The following is a 25,546-nucleotide window of genomic DNA, read 5'->3' as shown; positions in this document are numbered from 1 at the left end:
TTAAACCTGCTGGTGACCTTCCAGCCCCCTTTTCTGCATATACATACATGCATAGAATCATTGTTATATGCATGCATGTATATGTTTTTTTTGTTTATCTTATGCATGATGTTTGTGTATTGTTAGTTTGTAGATAGTTTCTTTGTGGGGCCCTTGTAGGTCTGAATCAATTTTTGTATGAATGTGTCTAAGATATCAATGACTAAACTAAATAATTATTTTTTTGTGTGTAAACACATACCATACTTGTATGGTCTGTATTATCCACCGATTTTATTTCTTTTGTTTTTGGACAATCCACAATATGTTCCAATTGTTTAATTGTGTCTGTACAGTGCATGTCATGTGTTTAACAAGCCATTTTTTTCTTGCCTTGTATATTTTATCATCTTCCTTTGTGTTTTGTTCTAGTTCGCCGTGTCCCACCAAGATTCTCTATCCCACCCACTAATCATGAAATCATGCCAGGTGGAAGTGTTAATATCACCTGTGTGGCTGTGGGGTCACCAATGCCTTATGTGAAGTGGATGTTGGGGGCAGAAGATCTGACACCTGAAGATGATATGCCAATAGGAAGAAATGTCCTAGAACTGAATGATGTAAGACAGTCAGCAAATTACACCTGTGTTGCTATGTCAACGCTGGGTGTCATTGAAGCAATAGCACAGATCACTGTCAAAGGTATGCTCAGTGGTTCATGCTTTGAGGGTCTGGCTACACTCAAGTCACCTAACTAATGCCACAACAAGGTCTATCCTTGGAATTTGAAAATGAATCAATTCATTGGTCAGTGTTTCAGATGTCACAGTCTAATTGTATCTATGGTATCATATAAGATACACATGCTTATTGTAGCCAGTTTCTCTCTTAAAAGTACTGGCAGCCTAAGCAGCAGTAATCATCAAAATATTTAACAGGCTGGACTCAGACACTAACCAGCCAGAATGAGGAACACTTGACCCAATCAACCATTATGGAAGGACGGATACATATAAGATTCATATTAATACAGTACCTTGCTAAGAGTCACATGATACAAAATCAAATGAGTGTTAATAAATGTCAAAAACCTTGAAGACAAAGGGAAAAAAAGAAAGTTGCAATTAACATGATCACACCATAGATGCTTTAAAACTTTTAATGGCCCCTACCATCAAAAATCAAAATGCAAGCGCATTTCTATTCTGTTCTAGCTTTATCTTTCACCTTATAGTAATGAAGCGCTCAAGAAATATTCTGTTTTTGAAAATAACTGAAATATAACCAAAGAAAGAAAAAAGTGAGTGTGTGAGGATACCAGTTATTTTTACCTAGTGTTTATAGAGTTCTAGAACACTTGCAAAATGGGTCAGACTGAGGCTAACTTGAGGTTTCTGCAAATTTCCGGAAGTATTGTAAAATGAACACAAATTATCTCCCCTTTTTAGGAAGATTGATCCTAAGAAATGCAACACACATGTTATAGTTGATAGCATATCTCTAACTGAGCACAAATATGTGCTACACAAAACCAATAATGTGACATCAGAGCAAAGGTACTCACCATTGTGAGCATTTAGTCTTTTAAAATAGTAACATTATATTGCATATTCTTAACTGTATTAAGCATACTTATCCATACATTGCACACCCTAAATTAGCTATATTTTCACTTGCCGTAAAAATTCAGAAAGACAACTAGCAAAAATTTGGATCATGTACTTCCTTGAAAAATGTCAGGCCAGAGTATCTAAATAAATGTCTTTTTATTATTTTTTTAAATAAAATCTTTTGGTCAAATATTATCATTCTATAGTTCTTGGAATGATATGCAAATAGTGAATCATCTTTTTCATAATAACCATTTCAGCTTTAAATAGTTGAAGGCTTACTGAAGACCTTCAGACATTCAAAGGCAGGAGTCACATTATACTAATGTCTTGTTCAAATTCTTATCTTTACTTCCCTGCCTTTTGCTGTTTCCCTATCCTCTCCACCTCAAAAAATAAATAAATACAATGTAAGGGTGAATCTTGAAAGTAAAAAGTGAATCAGAACAAAAAGAGCAACTTGAAGAGAGTGAGGAGAATGGGTACTGACTCATTAATTCAGTTAGTCATTGAACAATACTTACGAAAAAACCTCCTTAGTGCCAGGCAGTGTTCTAGGTTATTGGGGATCCAGCAGTCATCAAGTACAAGTTTGCTCCTCTTGAAAAGCTGCCATTCTCTACTTTTTGCCTTTATACTAACAAGGGGAAAAGTACTAAAGGGCTGATTTATGAGTGTTGCCTTCAGACTTTTCTCCAAAGAGTCAGGTATATTCTTAATAGTTAGCATGTAGAGTTGTGTTCTTCTGCTAAAAGGGAAAAAATGGATCTCTAAAAGATGGATTTAATTGCAAATATTTGTCATGTAGCTATTATCTCAGATGTTACTGAAGCTGAATATAGAATACATATTTTGACAATAAAATACTTTAAAAAGTGGTTTTTAAATATGGGTTAATTTAGTTGCTTCGCCATTTTTCTTTTTTTTGAATCTTAAGTAAAAAACATGAACTGGAAATTAATTAATTTGAAATTACTATTCTTTCTTTGAAAATTTTGGTCAGATTATTTATAATTAGATTATAACAGTGTTACCTGTGTTGTACAACTGGGCAACAATATGGCTATTATTCCATAGCACATAATACCATTCCAATATATTCCAAATTTTGTTCTTGTCAATGTTTATTGGTATTTAGTAATATCATTTATTTGTTGAAGCGAGGGGCTAATTGGCCAAGCTTATAGGAATAATAATTGCAACTAATGTTTTTTGAGGGTACCAGATACATTCTAAGAGCATTACTGGATTAGCTCATTAATCTTCACAGTAAACTCATGAAATAGAGTTACCCAACTGTACAATTCCAATAATAGAGTTTTCCCCCATTTTTCACATGAGAAAACTAAAGCAAAGAGAGGTTAAGCAGCACATCCAGCATCATATAGCTAATAAGTGCTGCATTTGGGATGCAAGCCCCAGGATACAACGCTATAATGCCTGTCTAACAACGCAGGATTTGTCTCCTATGCATGTCTTACTGTACTTTTCTGACTACTTAGAAAACTATTCTTTGCTACAATTTCATGAAATTAAATCTTTAGTAGATACATAATTCCGTCATTCCAGTAGCAGAGTTTATGGAACATCTTAGAAATGATGGGTAGTGACTGTCTTTTTTTTCTCCCCTTAAGCCTTACCCAAACCTCCGGGAACTCCTGTAGTGACTGAGAGCACAGCTACAAGCATCACCCTGACGTGGGACTCAGGGAACCCTGAGCCTGTCTCTTACTACATCATTCAGCATAAACCTAAAAATTCTGAGGAACCTTACAAAGAAATTGATGGGGTGGCGACCACACGCTACAGTGTCGCTGGACTAAGTCCCTACTCGGATTATGAATTCAGGGTTGTAGCTGTCAATAACATTGGGAGGGGGCCTCCCAGTGAGCCCGTGCTAACACAGACCTCAGAGCAAGCACCATCCAGTGCCCCACGGGATGTCCAGGCACGGATGTTGAGTTCAACCACCATTTTGGTACAGTGGAAGGAACCTGAGGAGCCAAATGGACAGATCCAAGGGTACAGAGTTTATTATACAATGGATCCCACTCAGCACGTCAACAACTGGATGAAACATAATGTAGCTGACAGCCAAATCACTACTATTGGCAACTTAGTGCCCCAGAAAACATATTCTGTCAAAGTCCTGGCTTTTACCTCAATTGGAGATGGTCCTCTTTCAAGTGACATACAAGTCATCACTCAAACAGGAGGTAAGTCTGGTTCTGGATGGGGAGTAGGGCAGGAGGGAGGAGTCGGTGTTAACAAGTGGGAAGGGCAAAACATAGAAAGGTAATATACATTTTAATTTTTGAGACTTCGAGTTTTTAAGTGAGGGGTTAAGATAAGGCATCTGGGAAGGAAACAAGCATGGATACCTGAAAGGCTAATAGTTGTTAAGTAGAGGGATACCTTTAGCAGCCTTTCTTTTTAATTTGTACCCAAATGACTTGAACACACTTTTCTGCATGAGATGCATGAGTACGTCCTCCATGTGTCCCCTTTTATTTTATTTGAAAATAAAAGAACTATGCTTTTTTATGCTAGTAACTCTGATAGAATAGTCTCAAAAATTATTTAATTTGTGAAAGATTTTATGGTTCAGCATAAAGTTAAAAATAAAACCATTTGTCAAGGGGCCCTGGATCTTTAAATAGCTCATATTTTCCAGGAAGCTACTTGCTTAAAAATAAATATTTCTCTATGGCTTTTTTATTTATTTATTTATTTATTTTTGCCTTTGTATGACCTCAGGGGTGAAGGAAGACAGTTATCAAGATCTAAGATCAAACTTTGGGGTCTGACTCACCCATTTTTATTGGGTATTAGAGCAGACACCAAAGTATTTTATGAAGAAAAACTTGGCCCTGCCAGTGGTTTTATTTTAATAAGAGGATATCAAACCTCTATGGTCTTTGATTCAAAGTGATCAATTTTGTCTTCGTTGGGAGTATAACATAGTCCATTCTTGAACTTCTGAGAGCTATTTATTTGACTCATTGTGTTGATGCCTCTTAAACTTCCATTAATCTATGCGTGTTTTTGCAGCATGCCATTGGTTTGTTCTGATAATCCACATAAGAGAGAGTATCTATAATCTATAGGTGTGTAATTCTTTGGTAATCTTGGGCATGAATTAATGAATTTTCTTAGGTGTCATAACTAGTAAACCTGTTTAATCACTGACTTATTTTCATGTCATGGGCTTTATGAATCACGTGATTGAGTATGTTTACCTGTTTGCCCTGACTGCTAGAAATCTCAGAACATATTTACAGCCTGACTGGCTTTATTTTATTTTCATACTGTTATTTGGTTCTAACTGTTTTGTTCATGGATTTATTATTTTTCCTAGTGGTCTGAAAGAACTATAAAAATGTATTTTACCACAATTGCACTAAAACCATCCATTTTCCCTGGTTAGCTTTTGCAGTTGTCCAATATTTATCTGCTATACTAATATACAAACAAAAATGTAGATTATTTTTTTCATAAGCTTCTCATTGGAAAACATAGAAATCTGTGAATCTTGTTCTTTTCCTTGATTAAAAGTAGTCAACTCTTACGAGATTTTTTTCTTATTATACTGTTTTAGCAGCTCCACAACCATTAAAAGATGTAAGAAAGTATATGAGAAAAATATATACCTATAACCCACTTTTAGTTTGTCTGATTTTTTAGCCATGATGTTTTAAAAATCCCTCGTTTGAAAGCAACATAACCAGGGTTTTGAACCCCTAGCTACCATTTTTAGCTCTGTAATCTTGGACAAGCTACTCCATCTCTCTGAATTTTAGTTTTCTCCTCTAAAATTATAACCACCTCATAAAGATTAGGGATTCTATTTGTTTTCTATGTCTGTTATAACAAAATACCATATACTGTGTAACTTAAACAACAGGAATTTATTATCTCTCAGTTCTAGTGGCTAGAACTGCAACATCAAGGTGTCGGCAGAATTGGTTCCCTCTGAGAACTGTGAGGGAGGTTCTGAGACTTTCTCCTAGCTTCTGGTGGTTTGCTGGCAATCTTAACTGTTCCTTGGCTTGTAGAAGCATCACCCTGATTTCTGCCTTCATTGTCACATGTCATTCTCTCTGTGTGTATATCTCTGTGTTTAAATTTTCAGTTTTTTAAAGTATACCAGTCATAAGGGTTAGGGTCCAACCTAATGACATCATTTTAACTAATAACATCTACGACAACCCTATTTCCAAATAAGGTAACATTCTGAGGTTCTGAGGGTTAGGAATTCAACATAAATTTTTGTGGGACACACTTAAACCCATAACAGGGCTATAGATTAGATAAATGGATAGAAACATTTTATAACTCAACAAGTAAAATAATAATAATAATAATAACAGTAATAATAAACAGCTAAAATATCTTGGGTATTCTACTATAAACATTACATGTAATAAACTCTTACTACCCAAATTAGGTAGATGCAGAATTATCCTATTTGCCAATGAGTAAATTGAGGATCAGAGAAGATAAAAAGATTCAGGAACTTGCTTTGGGTCATGAAGTTAGTAAGTGGGAAAGCGGAGTTTAAATCTGGGACCCTAGATACTCTTAAGCACCACCATTGTCTTTCAAATTAATAATATGCTAATGTGACAGTTTTAGTGCCTAGAAGGTTATTGTACCCACTAGGTGATCAATAAATGAATAGAGGCAGGAAACACAATGTGTCATTTATTCATTTCTTTATTTAAGAATGATATAGAATCTACTTCTGAAATACTTGAGGTGGCTATTGCATCATCCCGGTACAAGAGTACGTTAAGCCATGTAAATATGAAAAAATAAGTTTATCTGAAAGAGGTAGAACAAATATTTTTTTTTTTCATAGAAGGTTATTATACTTGATCACTAAATTTGGTTCTAAGTTTTCTAACCACAAATTTAAACATAGACATCTATAATATTTTATAACTTTCTTTTCTGATGACAGAAGGATTTAGCTATCTAAGAAACCAAATAGTTCCTGGAACTAAATTCAACGAAAACATAAGAATCCTTGGGAATCAGGTGTCTACACTCAGAACACGGAATAATAGACAATAATGCCTTTGGTCACAGTTTATTGAAAGTTACAGAACTGATGTTTAAATAGGCCATATTTTGATTTTCTATATTACCAGGGGACATAATGTAACATAAATCATAATTCAGTGAAGGTAGTATTATGACAGGGGCAATTGAGTTAATGTGATCCAGGGACTCTGAACTTAGAAAAATCTAGACGTATGGGGCACAGATACATTAGAATAGTTGTTCCCAATCTCTGATAGACTATTTTTTTATATTAAGATATTTCCAAGAACCTTCCATAATAGTTGTGCTTCTAGTACTCATTGATTGAGAAGATAGATATATGATGACATAATGATTTGTGCCTGCCAAGATCAATAGGCTAAGAAAACCTTCCAAAATAGCACAATCATTTGATCTGTTCTTTAGGCTTAATTAACAAAGGCCATTTGATGTTAGTGGACAACTGCCAAATACAATGATGTTAGTTCTGATATAATTAATGCTGAGCTGATCCTTTTTCTTGTTGCTGACTAGCTAATTCTTAGGATCATTGCTATGCAAAAACATAAACCATTATGAAATATTCTTTTAGAGAGGTTATATAAAATTTAAGGACATGATTATTTTCACTGCAACTTTATCTTTTCTCAGCCTATGAAAATTTATTAATCAATAATATATATGAATTTCTCAAGTGTAGTTTAATTTCATATACACAGAGATGTAAATTTTTATGTCTTCTTTATTGGAAATATATTCATTTCTTTTTATTGTCTTTAATTCCTTGGCACTAATATTCCTATTTTTCTTCAAAATCAGATTCCAAAGAAACAGTATTCATTAACAAAGTGAGTTTAAAAGGAAAGTTATCACTTTTGGTCTTATCTAAGATTACTGTCAATCATAATGTACCTGGAGGATTTATGTAAATTGGTATATTTCTGAATATAGAAAATTGGTATATTTCTGATAATATAAGAAAATCAAAATAGGATCTATTTTGCAGCCAACATTTCTCCTTAAATGTAAATATTAATATAGTTTAAACTATTAAGTAATTTTTAAATTGTTTTAGATGGGAAAAGATTTTGATTAAGATGATTATTCTCTAGAAATGTGGGTTAATCTTCCAAATTTTACATAACTTTAACTTCTGGCATTATAGCCACTTGCAACTAGTTCACCTTGAAAATATGTGGAATATATGGCAATTGACAAGGGAAGTATTTATATTGTTCTAGAGAAAGATCTCCACTATTAAATAACACATTTGAAAAGTATGTCTTCTTATATAGTTTTCTCGTGTAGGTAATTATAAAGAAATCATAGGGTAATTATATTTTATAAAAGAAGTACAAATAAAACTCTGATAAAGAAATGTAATGAATTACACCTTAAACCTAATGCACTAAACTACATTTTATTTGACGTTCATGCTAATTGGAGGCATTCTAAGTCTGTTAAAGTCTAATGTCTTTTTCCTGAACTTTCTTTAGAAAACTGATCTGACCTTTAATTCTTTTATACACTTAATAGATTCTTGGATAAAGTCTACTGATTTATATGTGTGTGTCTTAATGATATAGGTCTTTGGAAGAGAAAGAATTATATACATTTACTAAGTAAATACTAATAAGTAGTATCAACTTGAAACATTCTGAAAAAGGTAATTCTACTACAAATTCTGGGCATTGCAAGATCGTTATAACATAAAACTTTGACATTTAGAGACACTGTGCTTTAGGTTTCTAGAACTTTATAAGTCATTTCATTAGTGTATGTCAACAGACCTATATATCAGCAAACTAAAAAAATACCAACTTCCAATAGCCAACATTATGAACCCAATTAATTGCTTCCTCTAAATAGTTTTAGCAATGAGTTGAAGGAGCTCTGGATATAAATACAACTGTAATAAAATTTAGCATTTTCTTATTGATATTTAATGACAGTTGAAAGTAAGATTTGTTCAGCTGCTTGTGTATTAAGTACTTATTTTGTCGATGATATATTTGTTGCACTTATAAATCAGACTCTTTGTTTTGAATTTTGTTTGTTCTACTACCACTATAATTAGGCCTGTGGCTTTTATTGTTGTTATTTATCAATATGCTAGGTACACACATTTTTTTTAATGTGTCTTATCAAAGTGCTAGATAGTTTAGCAATAATGGGTTTTCTACTCTTTTTGGTAATATATATTTGTAATATGACTAGATGAAATTGTTGCCTAGTCATTTAGTATGTGTTGACCTTTTTCTCTTTAAAGATTCCCTAAATATTTCCCTATTTTTATTCAAATATTGATCTCTTCTAATATCATCATTTCAGATGACTTGTAGATTTTTCCTTTATGTCTTACTAATTCTCCATTCTCTGTCTTTGAATTGCCTTCGGATATTTATATAGAGTATAATAGTATTTTACTCAAATACTTTATATTTATCAGTGGGATTATAACCTTACTTTAGGGAAACAATAGCTCATATTTCCGTTTCCTTGTAGACATTAAATAAGTAAATCAAGAAGAATATATTGGTAACACCACTTTACAGAATATAAGGATTTCTTACATTTAATTTTAAAGAAAAATATGTATTTCTACTTTCATTTCTTATTTTTACATCTAAATTCTAAATTTGATTTATGGCAATATTATCACATTTTCCATTTTAATGTAGAATAACTGTACTTAAGTTTCTGGATGGGTTCTTTTTATTTGCCCATGAGTTTCTCAGAATTCCAGATATTCTCATAAAATTTATGTTCAGGTAATTGGTGAGGGAAATGAGTCAACAGGGAGTATCTCCTAAATAAAATGAAATAATATAGACGCAGACAAGCAAGAGGTAAGTAAATGCCGGCAAGTTTGAAGTGTAAAGACTGTGAGAGCATTAAAAAAAGATATGTGGGGCGGGGGGAGAAAAACACAAATATTAATATTAATAAAACCTATGTAGCCACATTATTTGGTATAAAAATACAATTGACAGATGATGAAGTATTCGCTGTGTCTCCAGGCAGAGAAAATAAATATGACAATTTGAAGTCCCCTAAAGTGTTTTCTCATATACACATATTATCATTATTAGGACTAATATGTTAGGGGAATATAAAAGTAAAGCCATTCATTTCACAGCTTTTTTATTTTCCTTTGAAGCTTCAGCTTCATTGGGATTGTTTCAACTATGACAAATGACCCTGAGGCAGCAACGCCGTAGGTGAACCCTCAAGTCCCAAGAAAGTCTGAGTAGTAGCCCCTCACGGTATTCATGAGCATAGACTCTGATAGAATATAAAGACCTAAGACACTGGTCCGTGTGCTGGGTTCTGCCTGTAGACACATTTTGCCCCATACAGTGTTTTTCAAATAATTTCAATGAATTCAACTAATTTCCAATTGTTAAAAATTAAAAGAGTTTACCTAGAAGATTCATGATAAACTTCTGTTGAAAACTGAGATGTGTGGGCAAGACTGGGCCCTTATTCCACAAGGCAGCAGTCTTCTGCTATGGAACCTCACCAACTTCTTCAGGTGTACCAGGCACTCCACTCGATCCCCAGCCCCACATGGCCTCTGCCCTCATCTAAGTGATCTTCCTGACACCTCGAGGCATTTGTGTTTCTACCACAAGTTTAAAATCTAGTACATTAATATACCCTCCACATTATTTCAAAAGGTGTGTGGAAACAGAGGAAGAGGGCCCCTTAAATATTAGTTGAAGAGATTTACCGGTAAGTGGTCTGGCTATTACCTACTTTATCCAAGAATAAAATGGACAGACAGTACACCCTCTAACACGTTGATGTGCCTGTCTGATTCATTATTTAGAAGGAGAAGGCTCTTAATAGAACCAAACAGAATTAGAGCATCAGATGAAGTTTTTGTCACTAAACAAGGATGAAACATTGAGACCTACTGGGAATTTGTTCAAGACAAATTAAAAGCAAGAAAGTAAACAGTTTAAGTAAGAAAAACTTAATTAGATTTCCAAGGTGTTTTCAATCAGTGTCACTTAATTTATTATTAGCATTAGGTAGGGAGGAAGGACATAACAAGCAATTATTATCCTGAGAGAAGCCCTTCAATACTGTTTTTAATTCTTGACAGTGCTACATTGCGGTTTGGTTTAAGTCAGGAGTTATCACAAGGCTTTCTTCTATCCCAGACTTGTGGAAATTGTAGGGAAGAAAAAAGGGAATAAAACTAGAGAAAAAGAAATGAGTATACACATGTATGTGTGTATGCGTGTGAAGTTCTGGGCTGAGAAAACCTCTCATAATTTGAATATTGAAATCCAGTCATAATTTCCCCATCTGATCGTTCTTGGCTTGCATTGTTGCTCCTGCCAGTGCTTTTGATATTTTGCTTTTAGAAGTAACGTATTTGCTATTTGCTTTGCTATTTGACTACTTTCTATTTTCCTCTGTTTCTCCTCTTGCTCTTGATGTTTTATCTTCTTTTGTCTCCACCTCTCAGTCTGAATGATTGTGTTAGGTCACCCACTGGGCAGGTAAAAAAATACGCTGTTCAGAAAGTACATTCCTGGAGGCATCAAATTAATGAGTAGCTCAAGGCCTGTGATACAAAAAGGGAGAAAAGATGATGAATGCAATTAGAAATATGAACCACTGATTATTGGTGGCCTTAAGCATCATTCCAAATATGAAGGTGTGTGCGCGCGCACACACAGACTCATAGGTTAACAAAGCAGACAGTGGAATAAAATGATAATTATGGACCCTAGAAACCATTCTGATAGATACCTCTAGACTTTAATCTCTTTTTAAATAAAAGACAGTTTTTAAATCATACTACAGAGAGATGGTTACAAAAGGAAAAGAGAGTGATACATTTTGTTTTTCCAAACACCTTCTTTCTTACAAAAATGATGATTCAAGTATTACTTAAGAAATTTATGTCATACATCACCTACAAATTACATTATTTTTATATGTTTTTGAATGTTTATGCTCATTTGCCAAAAATGCTTTAGATGTTATTTTCCCCTCTGATGTGAAGTACATGTCATTGTTCTTGGTTTTTATTAAATATACATGGAATCCTCATGTGAACTTTGGGGGATATGGATATATGTTCCGCTATGGCACTTTGAAACATGCCACAATATCAGGGGTAATGATCAAACTATTTATCAGCCAGCAAAGCATGGCCACCAACCAATCTGAGCAGACACTGGTCAAGAACAACATAAGGATGGCTGTGCTAGTGATGCCCTAAAGTCCATTTGCCTTGTGTATAATGGGTAGAGGACCTGATGGGGGGGTGGGGGGTAGGTGTTAGCTATGAGGTTGGGGCTAGTAAACTTATTCTAACACAACATTTGAGAAAGGTGTTTTCAACTGGATAGATGTCCCATTTGTTATTCTAGAGGCCTCATAGCTGACATATAACTCTTCCAAATTCTCTATTGCGTGGATAACATGATTCATATGAGAATTATGGGAGACTTCTGTTAAATTACTATATATCTGATAAGTATATTCTGTGAACTTTTTAATTTGTGTAGTATGTTAGTTCCCTTCACTAGGGGCAATATTAAGTTTATATTAAGTCTAATTATTAAGTCCTTTAAGGATTAAAAGTAATTATTTGTAAGTGATATCTTATTATCTCCTTGTTTTTTACCTCTTTTTAAAAATGTGGGTTGATAAGAAAAAATACTAAGTGATTCTAGTTGCCTATAGGTTTTGTTAATGCAGTGAAGGTAGAATTTTATAAACCTAATTGGATATAATTTTGAAAGTTAAATGCAGTCTTGGGAATAAGTTCCCTCTCAGTTGTAAAATAGCAATAGCTTTGATGTATTTATCAGTTGTTATGATTTAGGCAATATTTATTGCAAGTGCATTACATAAATCATCTCATTGATCACTTACCACAATATTATGAAGTAAAGTTTATTATTCTTAAGATTGAATTCAGAGACTGATATATTCTATATTTGCTAGTTCTGTATCTCATATAGATATTCTATACCACTCAAGGACAAGAACAGTGTTCAGAATATTCTTGTTCCTTGAAGGAGGAAAATGGGTTTTATGTACACAAGTTTGCTTGGACAATGTGAGGAACCTAGCTCTCCATTAAGCTGATACATGTGGACATGTTTTGAAAGATTTAACCAGATGCACTAATGAAAGAACTTATGAATATTTATGGTGATGCTAAGCTCAATCTTTTGCCTCCTTGTTTTTAGTACCAGGGCAGCCACTAAACTTCAAAGCAGAACCTGAGTCTGAAACAAGTATTTTGCTTTCTTGGACACCTCCACGGTCAGACACCATCGCAAACTATGAACTGGTCTACAAAGACGGGGAACATGGAGAGGAGGTAGGTCTGTGCTTCTTACCTTTGTAATAATTTACTACCCTGAGGCACAACTCTACTTTTGTGTACTTGCCCAACTTCTGTTAAAAGGTCAGATATCTGTAGAGGACCTTGATAGAAAGGATATAGCCATCAAAAGGGAAACTTGACCATTAAAACTGAAAGGGTATTTGGAGACTTGCTTGGGGGAGGACAAACAAAACAAAACAAAACAAAAAACCCCAAACAACTATTATCCCCATTGGAACTATTGTCTATTCAGGTTTCCAAGTTACTAATGGAAGTATCAGATTATAAAAGAATATACCCCATAAAACTTGAAGACTTCTATTTTTCTCTCCTTCATTAAAGTACTTAAGTCACTGTAAACATGACTAAAGAAGATCTAGGCTTTCGGTAGATGAATTTGTCCAAACTGGTTTTAGAGAAAGATGCCTACCCCATCGCAAAAGTTTATTTGTATGCCAAAAATTATTTGATATGAATGTGAGTGTACATAAAGTTTGAGTATGTTATGAAAATAAACAGTAGTTTGTAGAAAGTTGGAAATTATTTATAGTCACTGAAAAAGGAAACAAAAAATCAAAATAACAGATACATACATTAACAGGCAGTGTTCTAAGGGTTTCACATATATTAACTCAATCAGTACAACAGTGCTATGAGTCAGCCTCTATTATTACTCTGTTTCACTTTTAACAAAATGGAGACACACAGAAAAGTTAAATAATTTACCCCAAATGTCACACTGTTAAATGGCAAAGCTAGAATTTGAATGTAGGCAGTTAGTCTCCAGAGTTTCTTTTCTTAACTCATAGGGTACACTGCCTCTTGGATGAACTTTCAATAGATTATAGAAATTCAGTATTAAGATCCATCTAACATTTTCAGAAAGGGAATATATTATTTTATAGCTATGAATATGTTTTGTTTGTTACTGTAAATTCCAATAGAGAACATCTGGACAAAGAGTTAGTAAAGCGGTATGTGAAAAGTCAATCCACGCAAGCCATTTTATTTCACCTCTTAGCATTCTTTATCTTTAAAAGATTTTCACAAAGCTAAACAGTCCCTAAGAGCTAACAAGCCATACCTTTTTAAAATATTAACATACTAAATGAATTATTATCAATTAACTTGTGGAACATTATTTTGAGTGATATAATAAATTAATGTTACTGTAAATGTCTGTTTTATGACATCTGTTTGAATTGAACAGAATCTCCAAACACCAGGTTCTAAATATAATACTTTTAGATTTAGCTAATGAAGCCAATATAAATTAATCACTTTAAAAGTTATATATGGTGAACACACAATATGATATATAGATGATGTATTACAGAAACCTATGTAACTTTACTAACCATTGTCACCCCAATAAACTTTAATTTAAAAAATGGTATATAATTAAAATACTGATATAACTTTAAATTCTCATGTTACAACTATTGGTGATTTTAATAAGCCATAAATCAGCATTAAATTTTTTTTTAAATCCTTACTACTACCCAACCAAGAAAAAAATAAAAACAGTAAAGAGAGTGACAGTTTTTTTGATAATACTGTGGACACTTAATGTTAGCACACCTACTCTGCTTTACAATTGTTCATTTAGGGACTCTTTTTTCTTGTTATTTGGTAAATATATAAATTTAAAAGCTTTTGTATTTGCAATCCAGAACACTCTAGGGATGTTTTCCCAGGTTTTATATTTGAATTTCCCTTGACTGATTTCTGTCTGTGTGAACAGCAAACACTATTTGATAAAAAGCCTTAAAATTATTTATGCCATGACTAGATTACATATTAGCATGTGTTTTAAGGTTTACTCCAGGATAATGCTCAATCTGAGATTAATTACCCATAGACAGCAATATTTTTGCTAAAACACAAAGGCAAATTTCAAGCATGACATTTAATTGTAACATTTGATTAAAGAGAACCTTATTTTAAAAGTCCTCTATGATGTTAGAAGTTATAGAAAAATTTGTGATTTCTTTTTCCTAAATGTAAGCTCTACATTCACAAAGAAAGGAAGTTTTAGAACTATTTTAAATCAACCTAGAGTAATGATATGGTTTTATATAAATTATCCAGCTTTCTTCAGTAACTAACATCTGATTTGTATTCCATCAGACCTTGGCAATTTGAGTTCTTTTTTATAGCAATCTCGTGTAAACTGTATACTAGTTTCTGTTATTACTTTTGGCCATATTTTCTTTGCCCCTATTTAGATTGCCAAAGGTCACAGGAGATGAGCTAGACATCTCTTGAAGTGAAATTGCACATGTTGGCCATACTCCACTATCAGGGGCAGGTGGCCGTTTCTATTGTGGGCTATGTCACAGCAACACATCTGCCTCAAAGATAGAACACATACATGGGTGGTGAACCCTCAGGCTCGCTTCTTTTATCTGATGTATTCGGATAGTTGTGTCATCATTAGAAAGATCCCTAGTTACCCTTATTCCAGTTGCCTTATTTGTTGTAGAAACTTGTCTTTTAAATGCTGATATTTTCATTATGTAATTCCCCTGGTAGAGTCCTTGATACTCTCTGTTGGTTGTGTGTGTGATATTTTGGTGACATTCTAACCTTTATGACAAAAATCTGATGTTCTAGGCATTGTGATGTGTGTGTGTGTGTGTGTGTGTGTGTGTGTGTGTGTGTGTGTGTGTTTGCCCAAATCTTAATGAAAATGACCAAGTTCTTTTGTTACTTATGTACAGCAACGAATTACCTTTGAGCCAGGGACATCTTACAGACTGCAAGGGCTGAAACCAAACAGCTTATACTACTTCCGTCTAGCTGCACGCTCTCCTCAAGGCTTGGGTGCTTCTACAGCTGAAATATCAGCTAGAACCATGCAGTCAAGTAGGTGTCTCTCTTTGCTTACTTTCTGCCCACTTTTTCACTAGGAGGTGTTGCTGCTTTTATCCCCACCAACAAACAGACCTGCTAATTAATATGCTTAATAGTAGTCTCTATGCTAGCAAGCGTCCAACTTTGGGGATTCGAGCACAACTGTGACCTGTGTTGGTTTCAAACTTGGTACAAATAGCAGGTCCCTTTCTCCTACTTCCTAAATTGAAAGACTTTCAGAGAAGTTAAGAGACTTTCATTAAAAAAAATAGGTGAAAGGGGAGTTAGATCAAATCCCATTTAATAAATTACAAGATTGTAAAGCAAAAGTCAGGTTGAGAACACTGCAAAAGAATCAGAGGAGGGCTTAGCAAACTAAAGCGAAAGACAAAACTTGTATCTTTTTTAAGCACATAGATTTTAGCTTTGCTAACAAACAACTCTATTTCACGTATTTGTTCCTACTCAGAGAAAAGCTCAGCTCTTGTGATGAGTTTGTTATCAACTCTGCAAGTAGTACATGTGAAAATTTTATACATTCACAGCAAATCTGTATTTAGACAGACTTAGGAACAATGGAACAATCACAAATTTACAATCCTAAATTTTTTTTTGTTTCCTCAGGTTCAATTTCTTTTTAGAACTGTTACCCTAAAGAGTAGTTGTGTTTATCTCAGTGGGGGTTCATTGGGTCCAGGGAAGTTTTTTAAGATTGTTTTTCATAAAGTATTATATGGGAGATTCTTTTTGATGGAAAGTTTGGTGGCTTACAATATTGTTTGCTCTTTATTAATAACTTTTTACAATTAGTTTATTAAACAACCATTTACCTTGAATTGAATAGTTTTGTAGGGTCATTCCCTTAGATTTTTTTTATATTTTAAAAGTGACATGAAATAGATATGTATAATACAAATGCATTGAATTTTGTAAAGAGGGTTCTTTATTGACCTAATTTTTAGACCTATCAGCAAACATAAAACATATATGTTTAAAGGATGAATTTTCTTTCATATAAGCAAGAGCAAGTCTTCCATCATTTTATTCTTCTATAGAAAGTTTTCATCTTTCAGGCTTTTGATAATAAAATTTATATTCTTCATTTTTCTTAAAACATGATTATTGACATGAAAAATATCCAGATCCTGTTGCTTAATCCATTGGTGATTATAGTTTATTCCTATAAAATTTTCTTTCTTTTCAAATCTGAAGCATGTAAATTTATGTAATTTTATATGTCTGTTTCGAATTCCAGGCAGGCTAATAAGTAATATTATAGAAGATAATCCTTAAAATCAGACATATTTATTTAATTAAAAGAAATGTGACATGCTTCGATATTATATTTTGCATGGTTTACAAACTTGGCTTTTTTGCATGCATGTGTATATATGTACTTACATGGAGACAGAATGGATTTTTTGTAGCCACACCAAAAGCTTCTCTTCTCTTTATTTATTAAAGTAAAAGTTTCCAATGGTGTTGAATATACTCACAAAATAGAAGGTTTGAAAGTAGCAATGTAGTGGAAACCAAATCAGCTTTTTAAAGAGAATTACAAATGAACCCTTGCTGTTACGTGAATACGTCAATTTATTATGAATAATGATGATGCATTTAAAATAGCTTTATTATTTGAAATAGAAGAACCTATAGTCAGAATCAATAAAAATGGTACTCTAGTGATTTTACAAACCTTATTCCAAATTTACAAGGCTATCTTATGAGAATTTTCTTTTTGTCAGTACAGGGAGCTTTTCATTTTGATTGAATGTAATGAAGAACACAAGACATGTAACTTAAGAATGACTGATAATCCTCTATACAATCTAATATACCTGACACTACATAATCTTAAGACCCACAAAGTCTAAGGAAATACTCAAATTATATATATTCAAATATAAAACATTAGAAATTATTTACTCATTAGACCATATATATTGCCTTAAAAATATATATGTATTTATGTGTCTTATTCCACTTGTTTGTTTGTTTTTTTTTTTTGTTTTTTTTTTAGGAACATATATTATTAACTTTAAAAATTATTTATGATAGCACCTGCATTGCTCTTTATTGCTTTTTAATTTTTTCAAGTAATGATGTGTTTGGTTAATTTGATGAAAAATAATTATTCAGAAGGTGACCAGTTTATTTTAGAATGGGCAATAAGGAAGTTTACCTTTTAACTATTTTTAAACCCTACTTTATATGAGTAATTATGTTGAAAATGAAAGGAATTATGTATAAAATGAAAAATAAGTCATATATTTTCCAGATGGTTCTCAGGTGTTTGTTTTTTTTAACAATTCTTTTTAATGGCTATGTTATTGACATTTTGTAAGGGATAGATGATTATTATTGATTTTACCAAAATTTGCTGGTGGAATCTAATTCTTCACTAGCAATGGTGTCTCAAGAAGAGTTATAATTTTTTTTAAAAGCTGAAAGCCGATGTAGGGTAAGTACAAGTTACAGTCAGAATCAACAAGCCTGACATTACTCTCGGGTAGGTAAATCTTGGACTATGCATTTTCATCCTTTATCGATTTTGCATGCTCACTGGTTATGGTCTACGATCAATGTTAGGTTAATATTTTTCATTAAAACTGGTCAAGCACACTCAGTTTTGCAGATAGAGGGAACACTTTTATGTTTGTTGGGTTTTTATTTCTTTCCTTTAAAAAATGGATTTGGTGAAAGGGCATTTAATAGTTATTTCAGTTTTTTCACACTTAAGAACACTTTCACAAATGAATACTTTATATAAATCGCCCTCATTCTAGAACGTAGAAGTGAAAGCTGGAAACAGCGTTTATGAAGCATCATCAAGATGCTTATGTATTAAATCTTGCACTATTTGCAGCTTTTTTGAAGTTGGATAGTCTGTATATTAGGGCTTGGGGAATACGGAGGGATTGGTTTAGAAGAAGCATTTAAATTGCAGGTAGGTGATTTTATTGGAGGCTCTGTTATCTCAAGCTTTCATTTTCACATATTTCCCCCATCCATTATTTAACATTTATTTTTGGTCATTTATTCATTTTTTGGTTTATTCATATTACTAAGCCAAGGTATATAATTTATCTTTAAAAACGTATTTTAAGTTTCAAAGCCTTATTTTCATTCTGTTGTCCTCAATGTTCGTTTATTTATTTTTGCCTTTTCTTTTGTTTTATCATTTCTTTTTTTCCAACCACTCCTGTCCTTTCACTCAAACCCTCCTTTAACTCACTACCAAAATAAGAGCCGTCAGCTCCTCCTCAAGACATTAGTTGCACCAGCCCAAGTTCCACTAGTATTTTGGTAAGTTGGCAACCTCCACCCGTGGAAAAACAGAATGGCATTATTACTGAATACTCCATCAAGTATGCCGCAGTGGATGGAGAAGATGACAAACCGCACGAGATTTTGGGAATTCCTTCGGACACTACCAAATACCTTTTGGAACAACTGGAAAAATGGACTGAGTACAGGATCACAGTGACAGCCCACACAGATGTCGGCCCTGGCCCCGAGAGCTTATCCGTGTTGACTCGAACCGATGAAGATGGTATGTTGCCTCTGCTACGTCAGTTTGCTTCCTTCTGACACAATCTTGGTCTGATGTCTTTTGATAGGCTAACAGTATCCATTTTTCTCATCTGTTTTACCCAGCATCGCTATAAGATCAGTAGTTTTTGACCTATCTTTGCTACAGTCTGGGCCTTTTTTTTTTTTCCTTGAAACCTCAAATCTCAAAGTAATTTGCTTCCCTTTAAAAGAACAGTTTGCTCCTATGACCTTGCAATCCAGGCTCTTCCTCTGTACCTCCATCTAAAGTCTTCTGCATTTTTCCTGGTTTTTTTGAAGTCACTTCTTTTACATTTTAAAGTTAACTTTTTAAAACTGCCTTGTTATCTTGTTGCCTTTTTGTCTTGCATATTTCAGAGGCACTGATGCTCGACATTTAATTTTTGGCATTTGTTGTATGGAATACCTTTGATATGAGAAAAAAAGAAGAAAATCTATGTAATCAAGAATCTTTTTTTTTTCCTGCTAAAAAGCAACCTTTCAAAAACACACAACAATCAACAACCAGTTTTTGTTATTATTTCAATGCTATATCTCTTTGTGCTTTAATGCTTTGAACCTCAAAGCATCTTCCTTGGCTTTTGTACATTTTTTACATGTTTTTCTATTTCTCTGATACTGTTTTTTTCTTCCATACTTTTTTTTGGCATCGGTCATGTTTTTTGATCTTTTCTTAAAAGGTAGAGCAGATTGGTTGAGCATTTTCATTGGTTGAAAATGTTTGTATTCCACAAAGGAAACATAGTGGGTCTGCCCATTTTTTTTCTTTTTTCTTTTTTTTTTTTTAAACCTAAGTAAAGAAAATGCTCTGACTGGGTGGGACAAGTGCCTATAATTTTCTTTTATCCAATGATGTTGTTCCAGTTCCTAGTGGTCCTCCTCGCAAAGTCGAGGTAGAGGCTGTCAACTCAACATCTGTTAAAGTCTCATGGCGCTCACCTGTGCCCAATAAACAGCATGGCCAGATAAGAGGATACCAGGTGCATTATGTGAGGATGGAAAACGGTGAGCCCAAGGGCCAGCCCATGCTGAAAGATGTCATGCTGGCTGATGCACAGGTAAGCCTCTGGAATTACATACCTATGTTTTTATGTGATGCTTTTTTTTCAGTCTGTGCCTTCAGATGGGCCCCATTTTATTTATTTATTTATTTTTAATTTAAAAAATCCTGTACAAAAATTCTTGTTTTTAAAATACATGATATGGATTTACCTTCTCAATTAGAGTTAACCTTAAGTGAGGAAATGAATTGTAGTGAAATGACACATCCGATTAATAACATGTAACGGTTTTCTTAAAATAAAGATATTCAGTTTTCTATAGCTATATCTGAGTTTGCCTTTCTGATTTTAAAAATAATAATAATGATTTAATCAAACTAAAGGGAAGAATTCTAAGAAGCAATTTTGCTATAGTGTCTACTTTCAGCTGTGCTAATACTGGTTGAAATTAAGTTGACCTAATTTTTAAACATACAACTTCTTCTGTTGAAGAATAGACATCCTTAGTCAAAGAAAGCTATCCAGATAGTATTTTATTTAGTATTTCTTTATTAAATTATATATTTGATGAAAAGAATCACTTCATTTCCCAGAAAATGAAGATAAAGATCATAAAAATTAGAGTTTCCTAGGAAATGTATGGGTTCCCCTATATTGAGCCCAGTTATGAAAACTATTAAGAATATTTGAGTATGTAAGAAATTCTATTGATCCTAAGCCAGTGGTTTCTAATCACGCAGTCACAACTCGGTTTGGTAATCAGTTGTTTCAAACAGGCCATTATTTTTTTCCCCATAAATTAGAAGTGATTCAAAGATAGTACCATAATAAATCCATCTGTACATATTTTTCTAAACAGGAGAGGAAGATTGCAATTAATAACTGACGTGCTGGGAATTACACTTGACCCATGGACCTATGCAGGCTTACCTATGCTTGCAAGGTCCAGTAGTGCTGGGATATTATGAATAAGGAAGTGCTTTGTTTAATCCAGCAAATTCCTTCCTGGTCATGGTGATGGGTGATATTTGTGAAAATTTAAAAGTTATTTCAATGGAAAATTCCTTCTTTTGTATGAAAATGAGGAAGATTATGAACCAAATTCAGAACTGTTTTTCCAGGTTGCCAAATTGTGCATCTTTGTCTCTGTGGAAATAAGAGGGCAATAAAATCCCTGTGGCTTTAAGGAAAATATTTACCCAAAGACTTAATATAATGAACTCACGAAGATGCTTACATTTGCTTCAGTTTTGAAACTTTCTAACTAAAGGTCTCTGGATTAGAGGCTAATTTATAGAACTTGAATCCAATTGTACTGTTAGTTTGAAGACCGCGTCTGTAGATTTAGTTGGAGATTCATAGTGTCCCTTAGACTCTAGAAAATGGCCACAGACTGATTTTTTCAAGTATTTATTTTGTACTGCCTATAAAATAGAAAGTTTTCATAGTATAAAATTAATAAAACCATCAATGCTTATGTTTTATTTTGTAAGTCTGCAGTTATGAAGAAGGAATTGATACGACTGTTATGCTTTGATGTTTCTCTTTTATTTCTAGATAACCTTACATTATAGAACTGTAGTTCTGTTGGTGTTGTCACTGGGAATGTGGTAGTTAGTGGAATTGTGTAATACAAAATGCCTTAAATGCCACTCAAACTTTTTTCCCCCCCTCTCTTCTATTTTGGCTTTTCTTCATTAATTTGCTTATTTTCCTTGTGTTTTTCTCTTTTTTTCTTTCTTTTTTCCCCCCCATCTATATTCTCTTCGACTATCCATTGAAATTTCATTAAGTCTTACGACTTCACTGGGGCTATAGGATTTCAGTATCAATGAAAGATGTTAATTTTCATACTGACTTGAATTAACTGTGTAACCTAAGGAAGAAATCAAAATAAATGTCACATAGTTTGCATTAGTTTTTGCTATGCCTTACTGATTCATTCTAATGAACCACACATTTAAAAAAAATAGCTGGTTTTAGTGATAACAATACAGAGCATTTTTACCTTTGACCTTTCAATTGGAAATGAAGGTGGCAGCATAACACACTTATAGTCTTTGTAATTTTGTTGTACACATTGCTTGAATTGCTTATTTTTTTTCTATTATTATTATTTTTTTTTTTTCTTAATCTAAGGAGGGCACCATTGCCTTTATCAGGCTACAAATTTCTCTTCATTTCTTTTTATTTTGTTTCCCCTCTCCCCAACTTCCTTAATCTCAATCAGTGGGAATTTGATGATACTACTGAACATGTGAGTAATTTATGACTGCTTTGTCAAAACAGATTATAAATGCTTGTTTTTTTTTCTGCTACTCTTTTCACTTATTTATGATATGTCATCACACTTTGTTTGGATGCATGAACTAACAAATTATTTTTTAAATTATCTTCGCTATGTGGTACACTTTTAATTTTTTGTTTTTTTGTTTGTTTTGTTTTGTGAAATTGGCATGGTGCTACCGATTGCATAAGAAATATCATGAGCTCATGTTGTTTCAGTGGCTGCTACTAACTCTGTCTTGGGACAGTCAGAGGAGGCATGCTTTAAGTGGAGGCATCACTTACATTCTGGTCTGTACCAGAGATGTCAGGCTTTTTGTTGTAGGCTGTTCATAAATCTTACTCCAAGGTTACATATTCAGTAGATAACATGATGTTGATCTGGCACTAATGACCTCTATCTAGAATCTCATACAAATTGTTGTACCTGTACAAATTTGAGTAAAATTGAATGAGTCATGTCAAGCATCAGAAAATATCTCCCTGAAGGAGGAGTTTAAAAAAAAAGACTTGAGTGAATGGATTATGTTCTTTATTGAGAGCTTATCATATATAAGGTACTGTGGGGGATGCAAGATGTGACACCTGCTTTGTACGTGTTTACAGTGTCTAGGAAGGATGTGAAGTTCAAAAAAGTTCCCTAAAATTCAACATAAATGGTCACTTCAAGCAATGTGTAATTAATTAGATGAGTGACAATGTCTGTAAGAGCTATGAGTTTAGAAACACGAGACCAGGCTTGTAAAAGAGGTCCTGAAAACTTGTTAAGAATTTAAAGGATGAGTAGGGATTGAAGAGCTCAAAGTGTGTGTTCGTGTTGGGGAGTTGGAGGTGGGAACATATTTTTTAAAGGTGAGCACAGCAGAAGCAGCCATTGAAGCAGTCAAGTGTGATATAGTCAGTGGATAGCTTGCCAATTTGACAGGAATAAAGGGTTCATGTTGATAAGTCAATGCTAAATATAGCTAAGAGATAAATTTTAATATAATATTGAAAATCAACAGTATAACAGTGTTTTATTAGCTTCTTTGATCATGACTTATTGTAAGAAATGCCTTATATGTCATGACCAATGCATGCATATGTTTAAAATATTTTACAAAATAATACCTTACCTTTAAATACATGTAAACTTTAATATTTTGCATTCAAATATGTTCTATTTCTTTTTTTTTTCCCAATGCTGGTCATGAGTGACTACATTGATTTCATGACCTACTACGTGGGCCAGTACCTGCAGCTTAAAAATCAATGACTTAGTGGATAGATTAGAAAGAAAAAAGAGAGCAACAGGGAAACAAATAAAAAGAGCTCTTTTAATAAGATAGTCATGAAGAGATAAAAATTCAAGTTGAGGCATTAGAGATGAAAAAGGGATAGCTATGGTCAATATTTTAAAGGAAGAATTGACAAAAGAATACTTGCTGACTTCATAAGAATTTGAGGAAAAAAAGAGATCAAAGAATCATAAGTTTTGAAGATACTCTACCATTCATGAAAACATGGAAGTAAAGATGGGAGTCTATTCCTGGGAATGACGTTTAACCTTTAGTTAAGTCGACTTGAGGTAACACATGACAGTCAAGGGAAAATGTCCAGTTGATATTTACAATGTATATGCCACTGGAGACCTGGTGAGAAGTCAGGGCTAGAGATGAATTTAGGATATAGGAAGAAAAAATGATTTAAGGTTTGTAATTGCATGCAGTTTTTTGTTTGTTTTTGTTTTGCTTTGTTCTGTTTAGTTTTTAGGAGTAGACCAGTGACTGTGACAGAACATCCACTAATGCCAACTTGTAACAGGCAGTGGCACGAAGTAGAGTGGAGATGGGGTAGGGGAAGATAAGGAGAATGAGACTCTGTGGCCATGGTATCTGCCACACTACCCCACAGAGGATACAGAAACCACCAAGGAAGTACACTCACAGCGTAAAGAAAGAAAATATAACCCACGAGATGATATGATCCAGGAAGACAGAGGTGTATCCAGCTGAGATTATGCCACACAAAAGACTTGTCCAATTTCAAATTGCATTACTTCTGTTATCCTGTCATAATCTGTGCTAGAGGAAGGAAACACGTGGTTAACCCCAATTTTATAAATGACAAACCTATACCAGGCTCCGAATACATATATTTCTTACCACAGGATTTGGTGAAAAAACCACGCCTTCCTTCTTTTTTCTCCTAGCCTTGCTTGATTCCAGCAGCAATCAGTGGCACATGAGGGGGACCTTGGAAACAATAATTTTGGCATTTATCCATCATAATTTTTGGAAGAGCGAGGGTATACCAAAATTTAAAATACTACTCTCAGGTGGTTCATTTGGTTTTTATGTTCTCTGTAATGTTAGTGAAACCATTCCAAGGTCCTGAAAGTAAAATCTCTTTCCCAAATTTAGTCCATTCATCTGGCAGAATAATATTCCCAATGGCTCTTCGAGATGGTATCCGAGATTCTTGAATTTCCACACTGATAATATTCCTACTGTTTTGAGAAAAACACGTAAAAACTGTCCTATTTGGGATCAGATTCAACAGCTGAGTTCTCTGGTGCCCATTACAGCCTTGCACAGAAAACTCCTACTGTCCTCCACACAATCCATCCCATTCACTAAACTCTTACTTGCATTGTCTTCAGATGTGGAAAACAATGGCATTGAATATTTTCTTAAATTTATCCACACGTAATTTGAACCCATAGCTGTGCCAAAAATCTGAGAGGGTCATTTATTGCTCTCTGTGTGTGTAGCTCTAAAGAAACTACCAGGGCAAATTAATAGCCAGTACTGTATCTAAAGAATCACATCATCTCCAATTTAAAAGATTAGTTC

The 25,546-nt window shown here is 33.7% G+C and overlaps 1 protein-coding gene across 50 annotated transcripts in view; it reads left to right on the top strand.

Annotated features, from left to right (window-relative positions):
• PTPRD (protein tyrosine phosphatase receptor type D) overlaps positions 1–25,546 on the top strand; it is a 2,065,421-nt gene that overhangs the window by 1,875,038 nt on the left and 164,837 nt on the right. For 28 of the 50 annotated variants that reach the window (XM_088793168.1, XM_074330419.2, XM_088793165.1 and 25 more), the window contains 7 exons: positions 412–681; positions 3,224–3,805; positions 12,857–12,990; positions 15,720–15,864; positions 19,100–19,405; positions 20,290–20,483; positions 22,657–22,683. In XM_088793168.1, coding sequence (XP_088649294.1) covers positions 412–681; positions 3,224–3,805; positions 12,857–12,990; positions 15,720–15,864; positions 19,100–19,405; positions 20,290–20,483; positions 22,657–22,683 — 1,658 coding nt within the window. The remainder of the gene's footprint in view (positions 1–411; positions 682–3,223; positions 3,806–12,856; positions 12,991–15,719; positions 15,865–19,099; positions 19,406–20,289; positions 20,484–22,656; positions 22,684–25,546) is intronic. The other 22 variants (XM_074330438.2, XM_074330436.2, XM_074330437.2 and 19 more) reach the window with 4 other exon arrangements.

Source organism: Rhinolophus sinicus, chromosome 16 (assembly GCF_057876585.1).
Source record: "Rhinolophus sinicus isolate RSI-liver-muscle chromosome 16, RSI-T2T, whole genome shotgun sequence".
Classification (NCBI taxonomy): Eukaryota; Metazoa; Chordata; class Mammalia; order Chiroptera; family Rhinolophidae; genus Rhinolophus; species Rhinolophus sinicus.
The sequence above is the reverse complement of the archived record's forward strand: the minus strand, read 5'-3'. Positions and strand labels throughout refer to the sequence as shown.